Below are 15,704 nucleotides of genomic sequence, written 5' to 3' on the forward strand. Positions count from 1 at the left end.
ATTGTGGCGAATGCTGGCCAGGATTAAGCCCTTGGCAGCTGGCTGGCAGTAATCTCATGGCACAGCTCTCGTGGGTCTGTGTCTTCTACCGTTCAAACAAAGGGCAGTATTTGCAGTTTAGGAAGCTTTTTGGAAAGTACAAAGTAAAAAAACCTGTGGGCCTAAAATCTTATTAGTGTCTCCCCTCGAGATGAAGAGAGGAGAAAAATGTCTGTAAGCTTGGATTCATCATTCACGTGCACTTAATGCATAAACACCCCCGGATAATTCTGTTGCAATTAATGTTTTGTGTTCTTTCTCTACATTCTCTGCTTCATTCCTAGAACACTTGAAGGATAAGTTAGAAGAATACATGGCCCGATTTTCCAAAGTAAGGATTGTTCGCACCAAGAAAAGGGAAGGGCTCATCCGGACCCGCCTCTTGGGGGCATCTATGGCCAGAGGAGAAGTCCTGACGTTCCTGGACTCCCACTGCGAGGTCAATGTGAACTGGCTGCCCCCGCTCCTTAGTGAGTACGCATACTGAGGGTGGCCTTCTGGGGACCAGCAGGGCCTGGGGAACTGCCCTCCTTCAGAGGGAGTGTGTGGCTCCCTTCTATTCAGTTTGCAATCAACAAAGGCAAGAGATCCCTTCAACAGTTTTTACCTTGATAGGTAACACTTACCTATCAAGTGATAGCCTTGAATTCTGTCTTAACCACAGCTGAGGACAAATAGGTAACTAGAAAACTGCATTAAAATTGCCATTTTAGATACTACCAACTGCACTCTAACTTAAGGTTTGAAATGGTTTCATTTAGTTTAGACATTCTCCTTTATTGTACTTATAGTGGCTAGGTAAATACTAAAGAAAAAAGTACTTAAAAACACTATCTCAGGACACCTGGGTGGCTTAGTCAGTTAAGCGTCTGTCTTCAGCTCAGGTCATGATCCTGGGGTCCTGGGATCGAGCCCCACATCGGGCTCCCTGCTCAGCGGGGAGTCTGCTTCTCCCTCTCCCACTCCCCCTGCTTGTGCTCTCGCTCTCTCTCTGACAAATAAATTAATAAATAAGATCTTAAGAAAAGACACTATATACAGTAAGATTAAAACACACACACAGTTTAACAATTATTATAGAACTGCTAAGAAATGAGGAAAGAAAATTATTCAGCCCAAGAATACAGTTCAAGTGCAAGTGCCCTGACATTTTCATGAATCTGTAATGCCAGTTCTCCTTTCCACTTCTGGCACGGGTCTAGAGCCCTAAATATATAACCCCCCAAATTTACAGAGGACCCCCTCAAACACTCAGAGCTCCTATCCAGATGAAACATCTCTAATGCTCACAATATGGCTCAGAGTTGGGAAAGAAGAAGCCTCTCTGTCACATCACCCTTGAACTGTTAGAAACATGAAAGAACTAAGAGTCATCCAAGCTAGAAAACACATGTGTGGCTCAGTTGGAGCTTGACTATTTTGTTTTTTATTTCACCATGAAGTCTGATATAAAGTCCAGTAGTGGATGAGGAATAAATTGCCAGCCTAAAAAAAAAGTTTCTAAAAGTTCTCGGTGTGCACATACTGTACTCCTTCTTATTCTTCCAGATTTCGCTAAATCAACTTTTATTGTAACTATATCCCTGGCCTTGGAGCTAAAGCCAGTAAAAATGGCCTTTACAATAAGCTGCCTCAGAAAGAATGATTTCTATTGACCACTGTGTAGGATTTCAGCTAGAACCAGCAAAGGTCCATTAGTAAAAGATGTGGGGGGGGGAAATCAATTGAAACTGTGTAGGATTTAAGACAGGAAATGACCAGCAACTAATACCCCACCGCATCACCCAATCCACACACACCTACACAGACGACTGCCCAGCCATCGTAATCAACAGGAATGTCTCGGTGCTCCTATGGCCAGAGACTCCTCTGAGCTTTTAATTAAAAGTACCTTGTCCAAGGACATAGCAATTTAGAGTTTCATCAGCAACAGTGAGATTCCTGCAAACTGAATTTGACCTATATGGTGTTGAATATTCAAGGAAGTCAGCAAAAGGCCTAATTTATTTATAACCAAAGCAATCCTAAATGCCAATTATCCAGCCTCTGATTGTTCATATGAATCTAACAGGGGAAAAAAAAAAGGAGAGAGATAAAATAAAAAAAAAACCCACTTTTTCTCATTAAAGCATTTCATTTCCTGTAGGCCTGATGGATAAGAAATGATTCAAGCTCAGGATCACTATCTTTTTTTATTTTCCTCTATCAGTGTCCTGACACATCATCCAAAATGAAAAAACTGGCGGAGCCACACAGTTTCTTGGTTCATTTTTCACCTTGGGATTATACCTGAATTTCAATTTCCCATTAAGAGTCTGTTTGTTTGATCCCTGGAAATTGAAATGTAGGCACAAGCCTTAGATGAAAAATTAGTCATGCTGCTTTCACCCTAAGCTAGAACAGCTGGATGAGAGCTGAAAAGAAATTTGAAGGGAAAGTTGACAGTTAATTTAACAGACTCATTCTCTTTGGGTCACCTTGGGACTCCTCGTTGGTCAAGGAACTTGTAAATCAACCTGATTCTGAATTTGATTGAAGAAAGTCACTGAAACCTTAATACTGAAATACCTGCCAAGGTGCTAGGAGAGATATTTTGGACACAGCAATGATGCCTCCTCTGCCAAAGACATCTATGGGGAAACACCACTTAGATAAAGATTAAAACCCATTATAAGACTTTCCCAGGTGAAAATGGATGCTCATAGGGCGCTTGCTGAAGAATCACCTGAAATAGTGCTAAAGGTCTCTCTGTCTACCAATTAGCTGAAATAATACGAAGGTAAGCTCCAGGCTATCAGAAGCCTCCTGGGGCCATGCTGTTTACCTTGCCACATACCAGCATTCCATACTCCCCTTGCCCTGTTTTATCTTCTTTCTACCACATTTCTCACCTTCAAACGCACTATGTAATTCAGATTTATTATGTATATTGATTGTCTTTGTTCCATTGCTAAAGACAGGGATTTTTGTGGTTGGTCTTCACTGCTGTGTTCCCAGAACCTAGAACAGTGGCAGGCATATAATTTCTACTCAGTAAATAGCTGTTGAATTGGAGGGAAGGAAGGAAAGAAGGAGGAAGGAAGGAAGGAAGGAAGGAAGGAAGGAAGGAAGGAAGGAAGGAAGGAAGGAAGGAAGGAAGGAAAGAAGAAAGGGAGGGAGGGAGGGGCAGGCAGGTATATAAATATGCAGGAGACATCTTCTACAGGATTCTGTGGCTTCCCCACCCTGCCTTATCAGGGCCACCAAATAATAATACTGAAATAACCAAACCTCATTATTTCTAAAAGATATGTTTTTTAAGATATTTAAATGTATTTTATTCCACATGCCACATCAGATGGTCCAAATAACCAGAAAGCAGATGTTCATACTTAAAAGTTCTGTCAGACAATATACTTGTTATAATAAATACCAACTGAGTGCACATTCCTGGGGAGAAAATATGGTTGGCCCCTTAAACAACACAGGGGTTAGGGGCACCAGCACCCTGCGCAAAAATTCACGTGTCACTCTGGACTCCCCAAAAATTTCACTACCAATAGCCTGCTGTCAACCAGAAGCCTTACCAATCACAGAAACAGTCAACTGACACTTACTGTGTATGGTATTATGTACTATATACTGTACTCTCACAATCACCTAAGCTAGAGAATGGAATGTTATTAAGAAAATCATAAGGAAGAGAAAATACATTTACAGCACTGTACTGTATCAAAAAAAAATCTGTAAGTGGACCTGCGCAGTTCAAGCTCTTGTTGTTCAACAGTCAACTCTCCATCACCTGTAGCTGTTCCAGGTGAGGCAAAGTGTATAAACGCCAATTCCCTGTGCTGCTGAAGTCTCACCATAATACTATCTACATGGAAAAGGAAGGAGTTGGAACTGAAAAAGATATCACACAAGAAGCCCCATGGAGAACTGGAAAGACCCCGGGCCTTAGGATTGGTCTGTTAAGCAGGAGCTGCAACCTGGGTTTTGCTATCAAAAGATGAGTGACCCTTGACAAGTTATTTAGCTTCTCTGAGCTCGGTATCCTCATTCGTAAATTGAGAATGACGATAGTAGCCACCCTTACGGGGTTGCTGGGAGCATGAGAAGTAGCAAGAGTGTAAATCACTTGGCAGTTGCTCAAAAATGTGATAGTAGCAGGAATAGGAACCGTAGTATCAGGCCAGCTAAAATATTTTTGGTTAGAATGAGAAAAGATAAAACTGTATAGCTTTGATAAACAGAGTCTATATCAAAGGACAGTAGCCAAATAGAACATGGCAAAATCTCTGGTAAGCCTAAGAGCAAAGAATTCTCTGTGTGATCTATCAGCATTTAGCAGAGAGCAGCCATCATGACCATCCTAAGATTAGAGGCTAAAAAAAAAAAAGAATCATGAAGTTAAATATTTACATTTTGGAACCTCCAGAAAGCAGGACGGTATTTTCTCAGCAAGCTCCCACTGTATGCTTGAAGGAACACAAGTACTGTTTATACTCCACGCATGTTGGATGCACTATAAAATGACAGATTGGGGACAGGTCAGAGCAAAAATGTGACAGAGGTAGAGCTAAATGGACTTCTGCAAGTCTCTCTGGGACATAACTTTCTTAAAGGAAAATACGACAACACTAATTGTACCTAATCACTGTCCCATCACATTAAGTCCAGCCTTGGAAGAGATTTCACAAAGCGCCCTAACAACGACAGGAAACCAGGCTGCAAACAGCATCCCTGCATTAGGAAGGATCTGTAGGCTTCTCTTTGCTGAAAAATGATAGATGGCCTCGGCGGGCATGTCATTTCCTATTTTGTGCTTTCATTTTTCAGACCAAATTGCACTAAACCACAAAACCATCGTGTGCCCCATGATCGATGTCATTGACCACAATCACTTTGGGTATGAGGCACAAGCTGGGGATGCCATGCGAGGGGCCTTCGACTGGGAAATGTACTACAAAAGGATCCCCATCCCTCCAGAGCTCCAGAGGGCAGATCCCAGCGACCCTTTCGAGTGAGTAGCGGCTGAGGGAGGGGCCTCGGGAGAGAGGGCAGGTAACTAATTTCAGGTGTATCAACTTGGGACCCATGAGGATAATTATCTCTAATAAAATGGATGAAAACAGGTGGCAACAGTATCCGCACCGTGGAGAAAAGTCAGACCTACAAGTTGTAGCAAATTACAAGCTGCACCGAATACATGGATCATCCCTTGTCAAACTTTGCTAAGCATCAGAGGAAGTGTGCAGATGTGAGAATCAGGAAAAGGTAGAGTTCCCTGAAAATGCTTATTCTCCTTGTAGATGTTCTCTCAGATGTTCTCTTCCTCTTTTCAGTTCTCTTTGTTCTTTTGCCTTTTCCCTAAAGAATCATTTAAATTAACGATTTTACTTTAAATGATATAAAATATGAAAGAGTATTTAAGCTCTGTTTACACCCTGTTGGGAATTATGAGGAAAGGTGGTGTTTCTGAGTAGGTGCTCCCATAACTTAAACTTGGGGAGTTCAATCAAATGATATACCTGGCATAAATAATCTTTGATAACCCTGCCATTAATTTAAATTCTATATAGATAAGAATTTACAATAATCTATTGGTCTCTACAAAGTTAAGTTCTTTATTTTTTCAGTGTGGACATGAGAATTGTGCATGTCAAGAAAAAGAAAAAAATGTATATATTTAGCTTAGTTTGCCCAACTCTTAGGACCATTAATGGTGAATGGTGAACTTCCTCCAAAAGTCAGCCCAGAGATTCCTCAAGGCATATTATTATCTATTCCTCCAGCTGTATCCTTTTGATCACATTAAAGTTTTCATAAATTTAAAACTATCATAGGGCGCCTGGGTGGCTCAGGTGGTTAAGCGACTGCCTTCGGCTCAGGTCATGATCCTGGAGTCCCGGGATCGAGTCCCACATCGGGCTCCCTGCTCGGCGGGGAGTCTGCTTCTCCCTCTGACCCTCTTCCCTCTCGTGCTATCTCTCATTCTCTCTCTCAAATAAATAAAATAAATAAACAAACAAATAAATAAATAAATAAAACTATCATATATTTTTTCTTAGGACAAGAAGAATGTCTGTGATTGAGGCTTTGCATACTTTCTAAGGGTCTGTTTAAAATGTGTTAAAATCAATATTGTCTTTTCGTTAATAATATGGGCAGTAAAAAGTTTGCAGTGGTGAAGCTCCCAAGTATAAAAACCACTTCTGTAACACTAACCCTTTAAGCCACAAAAAATAATGCGATAAACATCAAGAAAATGCTTCTTGCAATTCTAGTCTCTGGAAAGATAAACTCTCAGGAATGCTGAGGGGATTTCAGAAGACATTAGCCTGATGAAAAGGGAGAGGTAAAAGATGTCTTTTGTAATATGAAGCACACTTATCAAGTATCCAGAATTTCTGAAGGCCTCTTCATACTCTGAAATGGCTGGAGAGTTGTTGAGAAGAAATAATAAAGGCCCGTTGTTACTCTTCCAAATGCTTTGGCCAAGATTTCAAGGATATTCAAAACTACCAGAAAAGTTCTTTAGCAGTGGAAGTTCCAGTAAGCATTTGAAGAGGGCCCAGCTGGAGAGATAGATGTTCGTCAGGCTTTCCTGAAGTTAACCATTGGAAAGCCTTGGCAAAGGGGCCTATGGGGCATTTAAAGCCAGGTTGGGGCTTGGGGGAGGATACAAAAGGACCCTAAATATGGTGGAACTGCCATTAGATGGCAGCTGACAGGGGAACGGCCACAGTCTGGTTGCTACTCTCTGAGGTGGCCATGTTTTCAGGGCTAGAATTCATCCAAGATGGTTTTCCAAATACTCTATAACAGTGCCTGGGTTATAATGACCTTCTACTTTACTTCCCCTGCAGTTGCTGAGTGGGGCTCCTGTTCTCGGCAGAAATGGGTTCAAAATGGTACCAAGGGAATCTCAGATGGTGAAAATTATGAAAGTATTCTCAGTTCCTGCACTGGCAGCCGAAATGGTGTGTCAGGCAGACCCTGGCTGTGGTAATCACCATATCAGGCACCTTGCTTAACCCCAGAGCTTGCAGAGTTGGTAACTTTCAGAATTAAATTACTTCCTGTTCCTGTCACCGACTTCGGTGGTTGCTCTCTGTCAAAAATTGCATTCGCCTCTTGAATACTACTGCTGTTCTGGCTTTTCAGTCCCTTTGATTCCTAGGAATGTGGACACTTTAGCCTTTTGTAATAAATGGAGCTTCCAAGAGATGTCCACTTTGATCTTAAAAATTGCATTTGCCTTCCTGATAATAAAAGAATGGTTACCCAAGCAGCTATGAGCAGTGTATCAGCAATTCCATTATCTTCATAGTCACCTGAAGGTGTTCGTAAACAGACAGACGTGCTTTAGGCTAAAACTTGCTTCTCTAGATGTAAAGCTTTAAGATACACAGTGAATGCAGTCTATCTAAATATCTCTCATATGGACTTTCATGTTTCGGGTGGCTTCTGTCAGGGGTGTGTGGTTTTCTCTGGGAGGCGGGGAGAGGAGGCTGAAAAGACAAGAAGAAAGGAAGTGAAGAGGAATATGTAAATGCATTGCAAACCCCAGGACTTTTCATGCAGTATATATGCAAACTTTATCTTTCTGTAACTAGCTTATAGAATGCCTTAAGTGGCAAAACCTCCATTCTCTCTTTATTCTGTCATTATTTCAGTTTCCAGCAACTAACTACTGACTATGGTAGTGGGTTTTTCTCATCTGCAAATTCTGTGAAATTAGTGGGGCATGAACAGTAATTATTAATGAATGGAATTGAAAATTTCAGGGTATTATACCAATGCATAAGTATAAGTGTTATTTCTCAAATACTTGGCTTCAGTTATAATGCATATATGGGTCAAGGTATAAACTGTATTTCTCAATATAGGTTACATGGTCAGAAGAATTCAGAATCTATCAACTTCCTAAAATGGGAATCAAGATCCTCCACAGTCTGACTAAGGAGGAAAAGGAAAACTTGCAGATAACTTCAAACACTAAGAAAAAGATTTACTTACATTTGCAAAGGGATCTGGTTTTCAGACAAACTGCTCCTAGAATGTGAGAGAAAATGCAATATTCATAGTTCAAATTATTATATGGCAATCACAATTCTAATTGGATTGAATACATCTGAAAACATTCTTGTCTTCTGAAAAAAAGAATGCAGTACCTGCCCCCTTTCTGATGGCTTATATCATGATGTGATGCTTTAAGGAAATTCTTATTTGTGGATTTATAAAGTTTCCTTATTCCTGGTTTATCTCTAATCCCAGGCACTTAGGAACGTAAGCCTTTTCTGTGACAAAACGTAATATGCTCCTTTAGTCATGATGAAAAAGAGGAAGATGTTCATTTGCTTTCTGATCACTAACTTACTTCTCCAACCTTATCTCAGCCTCTAAAAGTTTAGAAAAGACCAGAAGAAATTATCTTATCCAATTTCCCTTTAATACAAGCAACTACTAAATAATGTCCAAGAAAGGTGACTGGCCTCTTCTTGAACTTGTGAGGAAAGTAATATTTGCTACCTCAAAAGACAGTCCATTCCATAGATTTATTGACAGAAACTTTTTCCCTTACATTAGGAAATCTGCTTTCCTAATCCCAAATTCTCCTCCTTGAGATACAAGGAACGTCTAATTCCTCTTCGATGATAGAGCTGTTAAAAGTATTTTAAAACACCTGCTATGCTTATTCCTCCAAAGGGGAAAAAAAGGAAACTTTTTTTTTCCTTTTCTGGGTTAAATATCCCCATGCCTTTCAGGTCCTCCAGAATCCTGCGAAAATTCACATGCTCAATGATGTACATGTTCGATATAGGTAAATTCACTTTACTCCTGCAGCCTCGTCCACGTTTCCCCAACTTCTTCACAAGGATAGCATGAAATAGCCCATCTACTGTATCAAGGACTCAGGCCCTAATATATCAGTCTCTCAATCATAGAAATAAAGTTAATTTCTAGGGAATTTGCACTCCCCTGGATATCATGCTTCCTTTTGCCTAAGTACTCATGATCAACTCAGCAGCCCATTCAATTTTCAACCTTGTAGAAAGTCTTTGACTTGTAGATAAATTACCTTTATTCCGTCAATCTTCCTCTGGCAGATCTCCACAATTCCTCAAGGACTTCTAAAACTTGGGCATTTTAACCATCATGACTGGAACTCTTGTACATGGTCATTAGAGAGGACAGACATTCTCTATTTTCCACCCATATATACACCAATTTCCCAAATTTTAAGAATAAGGATATCTACACCAGGGGGGAGGAGGGATAATAACCTTACAAGCTGCAAATGCTCATTTATTCTCTCAGAAACCCCTGTGTCTGCAGACACATCAGTGTGAATGCAGTGACTCCTCATCTAGGCCAGTTACCTAACCTAGAAATACCTCAGAGCATGAGTAGTGATGCCCTTCACAGGGTGTGAGTGCAGCCGAGATCTAGCCAGTACGCTGCTCAGAAGGCCATGGACCCAGGCTTAGGCTGACCAGCCAGGAGGAAAAGGGGTTCTTTCTCCTTTGGTGGGTACAAAAACCTCACTTTATTAATGCAAAGAAGAGAACAACAGATTGAGAGAAAAGTTACTTGTTGCCAGGAATAAACAACAAGTTTTGTCAGATCTGACAGATTACATTAATCAACGTTTAGAATTTAAACATCCCACTTAACATCCAAATTCCAGTGGGAATTGAGCAGCACCTTAGTTTTGCTCAGAATTTGAAAGTAAAGATAATCTCTTTTACTCAAAACTTTTTCCATGTGGGTTTGGACCAAATATTGGTCAGCCTGAACTGAATCAGAATTAGTAAGGAATAAAACTGACTCCCCATGGAAAAAGGGACTGGTCAAACCATGGATGTACTGTAGGACGTAAAGAAAGAAAGGTAACTTTAAAGGTCTTCTCCTCTTGGATTGAATCAGGTATTGCTCATTTTCCTTTTTTTCTGTCCAGCCCCTACTGGGCCACCTTTAAACCAGGACCATCTGTTTGGTAGGGTGGGAGAATTTTTTTTCATACTCTACTTCTCAAGGCTAAGTCAATATTCTCATGAATTTTGCTGTGATCTCCAAGTAATTGCTTCCAAACTTTGCCCCCTTTCCTCAAAAAAATCCAGCTGAGGCACACAAATTACCATAGTCTTAGCTACCTTGGCCTCAACATCCTACCAGTCAAATCTCTATGAATGGGGCTTTAAAACTGTAGTTTCAAACTTGAGGGGATTAGGTTGAAAAATACATTCATCAATTTAGTCCAGTGATGAGTTCCAGGAGTGAAACAGGACTTTAGCTTTCCAGTACCTCAACCACAGATCTTGCCTGAACTTTACATTATTCCAGAAGCCAATTAATCTAACCAAGTAACCTGCCTCATTAAGCCTATGTAATATGCAATATAAAACCTAACATTTGTCTAGCATTTCACACTATGTAAAGCACTTCACCACATTATCTAATTGATCCCTTGTCATAATGCGTGGCACAGGAAAAAGTAGCTATTGTTATTTTTCCAGTTTTGCAAATAAAGAGACAGTGGAAGAAAATTAACTAATAAGAGGAAACATCAGGACTTCAGTCGACATCTTCATTTATTCATTCAGATCTCAAATTTTAGGTTTACTCAATCTCATAGGATTCAAATCAATGTCTTTTTTCATTCATTCAGACTTTAAATACTAGAGCTAATCAATACTTTTCCTCTCCTTTGAAGAGACACTTAGGCACCCATTAAGTGAAATAGTTTTATAAATTAATGTCTCATTGTGAGTCTGTAATGAGAGCAAGAAAGGAACCAGATTGCCTCATGGCCCGTACTGTGCTCTTACCGGTAGACCAAACTAGAGCTGATAGGTTGAAAATGTCAGCTTTCAGTTTCTTCCTAATGAAGGGAAATGTCGACAATCCTGGCTTCTGGTCTGTTTATAACAAGATCTAATTCAATATTTGACAACCGCAAAAGGACAAAATGTTTAGGGAAAAATACTGTCAAATTCCTAAATGGTGTCCTAACTGCAGAGGGTGAGAATAAAGGAACAGAAATGGCTCAAGGGTCTTAAAAACTAATTAAAACATTGAATAAAATCAATCTTCCTCAAAAGCCCAGAATGAAACCCCACTGAAGATTTTTTTTTAAACATGAAGTAAAATGTTGTAACCTGACAGAGATGTTTCACAGCAAACTTGTTTATTACACGTCTCTCCCCTTTGAAGACCCCTCCCCATCCCTTGCTCTCTCCTGGCTCTTTGCTGGCCATAGTCCTGGGTCTCTGGGGGAAACACCATCTGATAAACAATTCTCACCAACAGGTCATGAGAATATTTGTCCCTTGTCAGGACTGCTCACCAGAAAATGACTTTCTCTCCTCCCCCTCCAGGGGAAATGATCTTTACCTCAGGAAGATGATCCCTACTATTTTCTCCTTGCTTCAGCATCCAGAAAAGCATTAGCAAATTAATTCCTAAATCAACAATCACTGCCATTATTGTAGTGGTGCGGTCCTGCTCTTCTTTCCTTTGCCCTGCTCTCTTGAGATCACAGGTTTCTGAGGAAGCTCTGGCTCTGCGATGCCTCTTTCTGGTTTCTGAGCCTGGCTTTGGACCTTTGAACCTTCTGTTTCTGCCACCACTCCCATGACAGTTCGCTGAATCACAGGAGACCCGGCAGGTTATACTGTTTTGAAAGGAGGTGAAACCCTAGTCCTTCATCCTGAGAGAGATGTTTATCGCTGTTCACCAGTCACTCAGGACTGTGGTCCCAGCAGGACCCCAGAAAACCCTGGCTCTTCTCTACCCAAACCTTACCATGACTTTTGTTCTAGCCCCCTCCTTTTTCTATGGTAACAGCTCCTCTTGAACCGTGGACTTCCAACTCTTATTCCTGGTCTTGCTTCACTACTGCCAGGTTAGTTAGCCCCTTTATAGCCAGACTTGAGACTGAATTTTTCATCTCAAGCACCCCTGGGCAGAATCGGCCAATCACCCCTAGACCTCCAGCGTCATCCAACAGTTATCAATAAAACTGCACCACTTAAGACTTAGCAATGGCTTCCTATGTGTCAAAGAATTATGGAGCTCACAATGGGTTGATGACCTTTTCTTGTCCATTTACCTATTCTTTCAACAATTAACCACTTTGCTTGTTTCCCAAATGTATGTCCTGAGTCCATCTTTCCATCTCATGTGTGATGACTGTTTTCTTTGTCCTTCCCCCACTCGCCAAGATTTGACATGATTCTACCTACATTTACTTCTTATCTGGATAATTTTATGGGTTCTGTGCTCTGTGATATAATCACCCTCTGACCAGATCTCCTGTTCGTGGGCCCCCAGCCTTCTCTCACCAAAGTTCTACTAGCATTTACCTGAGGAGAAAACCTCCATGAACCTCTGAAAGTATTGTCACAGCCCCCTCCCGAGTCCCCAAGCTTCAGCAACATTTACCCTAGCCATGACACCATCACACCAGAGTGTGGCAGAACATAACAGAACCCTGTGCCATCACCCAACTCTCTCCTTCTCTCCCAGAAGACAGGAATATAGACCCAAGGCCTGTGCACAGTCAGCTTTGTTTTCTTACCTGAGGCTTTCCCGCTAAAATACCTGTTCCAGTTCTGCTGTCTTCTTCACTTCCTCCTCCAGACAACCACTCCCTCTTTCCCCCTCTAATTATTGCTAACTTGGATACCAGAATGGAAACTCTGTGAGGGCAGGAAAGACTGTTTTATTCAATTTATTCTGCCCTGCATCACTAATACCTACTCTCTGCCCATAACAGGCACTCAATAAATATTTATCAAATGGATGAAATAAATATTAAGTTCAGGAAAGGAAATGATCTCACAGGGCTGTGTATACAAGTTCAGGAGAGGAAATGATCCGACAAGCCTGTGTATATTTGAAGAAGAGGTGAGAGTTTTTCAGAAAAGGATACCAGACAAGGAAATGCTGTGGCACGGTATTTGCCAAGCACCGTATTTGTAGGGTTTCCCCACACAGACTCATTTGAATACAATGGTAATTCTTGTAGAATGGTAGAAAATAAAGAAATTCTGGTTGAAACCAAACTTCAGAAGGCTTTTTTTCTGCATGTAGAAAGAAGAGAGATGGTAAAGGAATGTTTTAGGAAAAGCTGTCTGGTAGCCGAAGGCCTTCCTGGAATAATTTATATTATAAATGACAAAATCATTTTTAAAACCACAGTCCAGAAGATAACAAAATCTTTAACAAAGAAGCAAGTTCTCAATAAAGTGATGATATTGATCTTTCAGTTCTATCTATTTCTAACAAACACCAAGATGCTGTAAGAATCTTGGGCTGCGTAGGGATGCCTGGGTGGCTCAGTAGGTTAAGCATTTGACTCTTGATCTCAGTTCAGGTCTTGATCTCAGTTCAGGTCTTGATCTCAGGGTTGTGAGTTCAAGCCCAATGTTGGGCTCCATGGAGCCTACTTAAAAAAGGAAAAAATTTGGGGCTGTCTAGATTCTAGACAACACCTACAACCCAGTGGGAGCAGCGTACTATGAGCAGGATGCCCAAAAGGCCATGCTTGAGCACAGGGCTGGAAGGACCAGTGGACTTGGCAAAAATTACAGTCTTAGAACTGGGGGGTAGATAAGCCTAACAAGCCTGAACAACATACACAAATCTGAAAGTCAAGGTAAGAAACAAACCCTTACATGTAGTGTTCAGAGGAAGCCTTGAATGTTTATATTGGAAAAAATGATGAATAGTAAAATCTGTATCCAGGAGTCAGCTGGCCATGGCTTGATGATGCTTTGATGATATTGGGCCTGAGCAAAGAATCAGAGGAGAGAAGGGTTTATGACTTGACCCAAAGGGCTGGACAGTGGACAACTGAAAGTCTCTAGTCCTAAATTCTCTGCACAGAAATAGAACACATTCGGCTGTAAGGGCTAATGGTCAGAAACCAATTCCATGATTGTGTGTGTGTGTGTGTGTGTGTGTGTGTATATATGTATGCATATATACACAGATATATATACATAAAATCATTATTATTATATTATACTATTATTTTGTTTTTACATTATTATAATTATGTTATAATTATGATGGTTGTATTACCATCATATATACAATGAGATATATATAAATTTTGCTTGTAAATCACTTCAAATTATTTTTAAAAGAAAGTGGATACATATGAATCATAGGACCAAAAAAGGAGGCAAAGCCTGGCTTTGAGTCTCTGCTGAGGTCTTCTGAGGTGAGTTGTCTTTATTCCAGATCACATGTGGCAGTAGGTGAATGTCTCAGTCTGATCGGGTTGCTATAACAAAATATCACACATTGGGCGGTTTATAAACAGAAATTTAGTTCTCATAGTTCTAGAAACTGGGAAGTCCAAGACCAAGGCGCTGGCAGATTTGGAGGTGCTGGACGCCTGCTTGCCAGTTCACAGACAACCCGCTGTGTTCTCACATGGCAGAAGGGGCAAGGGGGTTCTCTGGTGCCTTTTTCATAAGGCGCTAATCCCATTCATGAGGGCTCCATCTTCATGATCTAATCACCTCCCGAAGGCCTTATTTCTAAATGCCATTATGTTGGGGGTTAGGTTTCATATGAATTTGGGAGGACAAAAACATTCAGTCCGTAACAGTGAGAATGTGCTCAGAGATGAGTCATGCATGCAACTGAAAAGATTCAGAAATGAGGCAATTCCTATCTCAACTTCTAACAAAGTTAGAGCAAAAATAAAATGCAATAAAATAAAATATAGTAATGTATTTACTCCCTTTGATATAAATAGAAATGAGTTATATTAGAAAAGCAATATACTTTTTTTTAATTAACATAATGTATTATTAGTTTCAGAGGTAGAGGTCAGCGGTTCGTCAGTCTTAATATAACACCCAGTGCTCATTACATCATGTGCCCTCCTTAATGTCTATCACCCAGTTACCCCATCTCCTCACACCCCTCCCTTCCAAAAACCCTCAGTTTGTTTCCTATGATTAAGAGTCTCTTATGGTTTGTCTCCCTCTCTGATTTAGTCTTGTTTTATTATACTTTTATTAGCTTACCTATAACGAAGTAATTGGTCTTTATTGTTCAGTGTTCCAGTGATCTATTTGTTGTCCAGGAGCAGCACCTACAGTGAGGCCACATTCATAGAGACAGTGGTTTTAGTCAAGACCATCATTCCTCCCTTCAAAGAAGTAAGCAATGGTTATAATGCCAAATGTCAGGGATAAGGTTTAGTTTGTTTTCTTTTCTTTTCTAGTTTTTTTTTTTTTTTTTTTTTGGTCTCATATTTCTTGGGTAGATCCATCTGGAAATATGTTAAGGAAAAGAAAATGTCTGTTTTTGTTTCTCGGAGTGCCAGTGGAAATTGAATGAAATGAACTTTGAGAAAGGGAGTTACACAGCATAACTCACTGGAAAGGCAAAAGCCCAGCCATCTGTCAGAGTGACGGCCTCACGCTGGCTGGGCAGTGGTGAGCCAGAGCCTTTAGGCTTCAGTCTCAGACCCAAAAGTGACCTAGAGGGCACCTTCCAGACTGAACCCTCTTCAGTTATGGAACTCTGTGGAAACACTGAGATGTCCGTTGTTTACATCTCTTCCTCCTATGTTTTGGCTTGTTCTTCCAGCAGTAGGAACAAGAATGGAAGACAAAGAGTGAACTTGGCCTACATCCTGCTTGTGGAATCAGGGG

At 40.7% G+C, this 15,704-nt stretch overlaps 1 protein-coding gene across 1 annotated transcript in view; it reads left to right on the forward strand.

Moving 5' to 3' along the window:
* The window catches only part of GALNTL6 (polypeptide N-acetylgalactosaminyltransferase like 6), a 1,216,700-nt gene that overhangs the window by 1,026,985 nt on the left and 174,011 nt on the right, over positions 1 to 15,704 (forward strand). The window contains exons 6-7 of the mRNA XM_027600276.2: positions 324 to 509; positions 4,858 to 5,041. Coding sequence (XP_027456077.1) covers positions 324 to 509; positions 4,858 to 5,041 — 370 coding nt within the window. The remainder of the gene's footprint in view (positions 1 to 323; positions 510 to 4,857; positions 5,042 to 15,704) is intronic.

This window comes from Zalophus californianus, chromosome 2 (assembly GCF_009762305.2).
Source record: "Zalophus californianus isolate mZalCal1 chromosome 2, mZalCal1.pri.v2, whole genome shotgun sequence".
NCBI classification, from domain to species: domain Eukaryota; kingdom Metazoa; phylum Chordata; class Mammalia; order Carnivora; family Otariidae; genus Zalophus; species Zalophus californianus.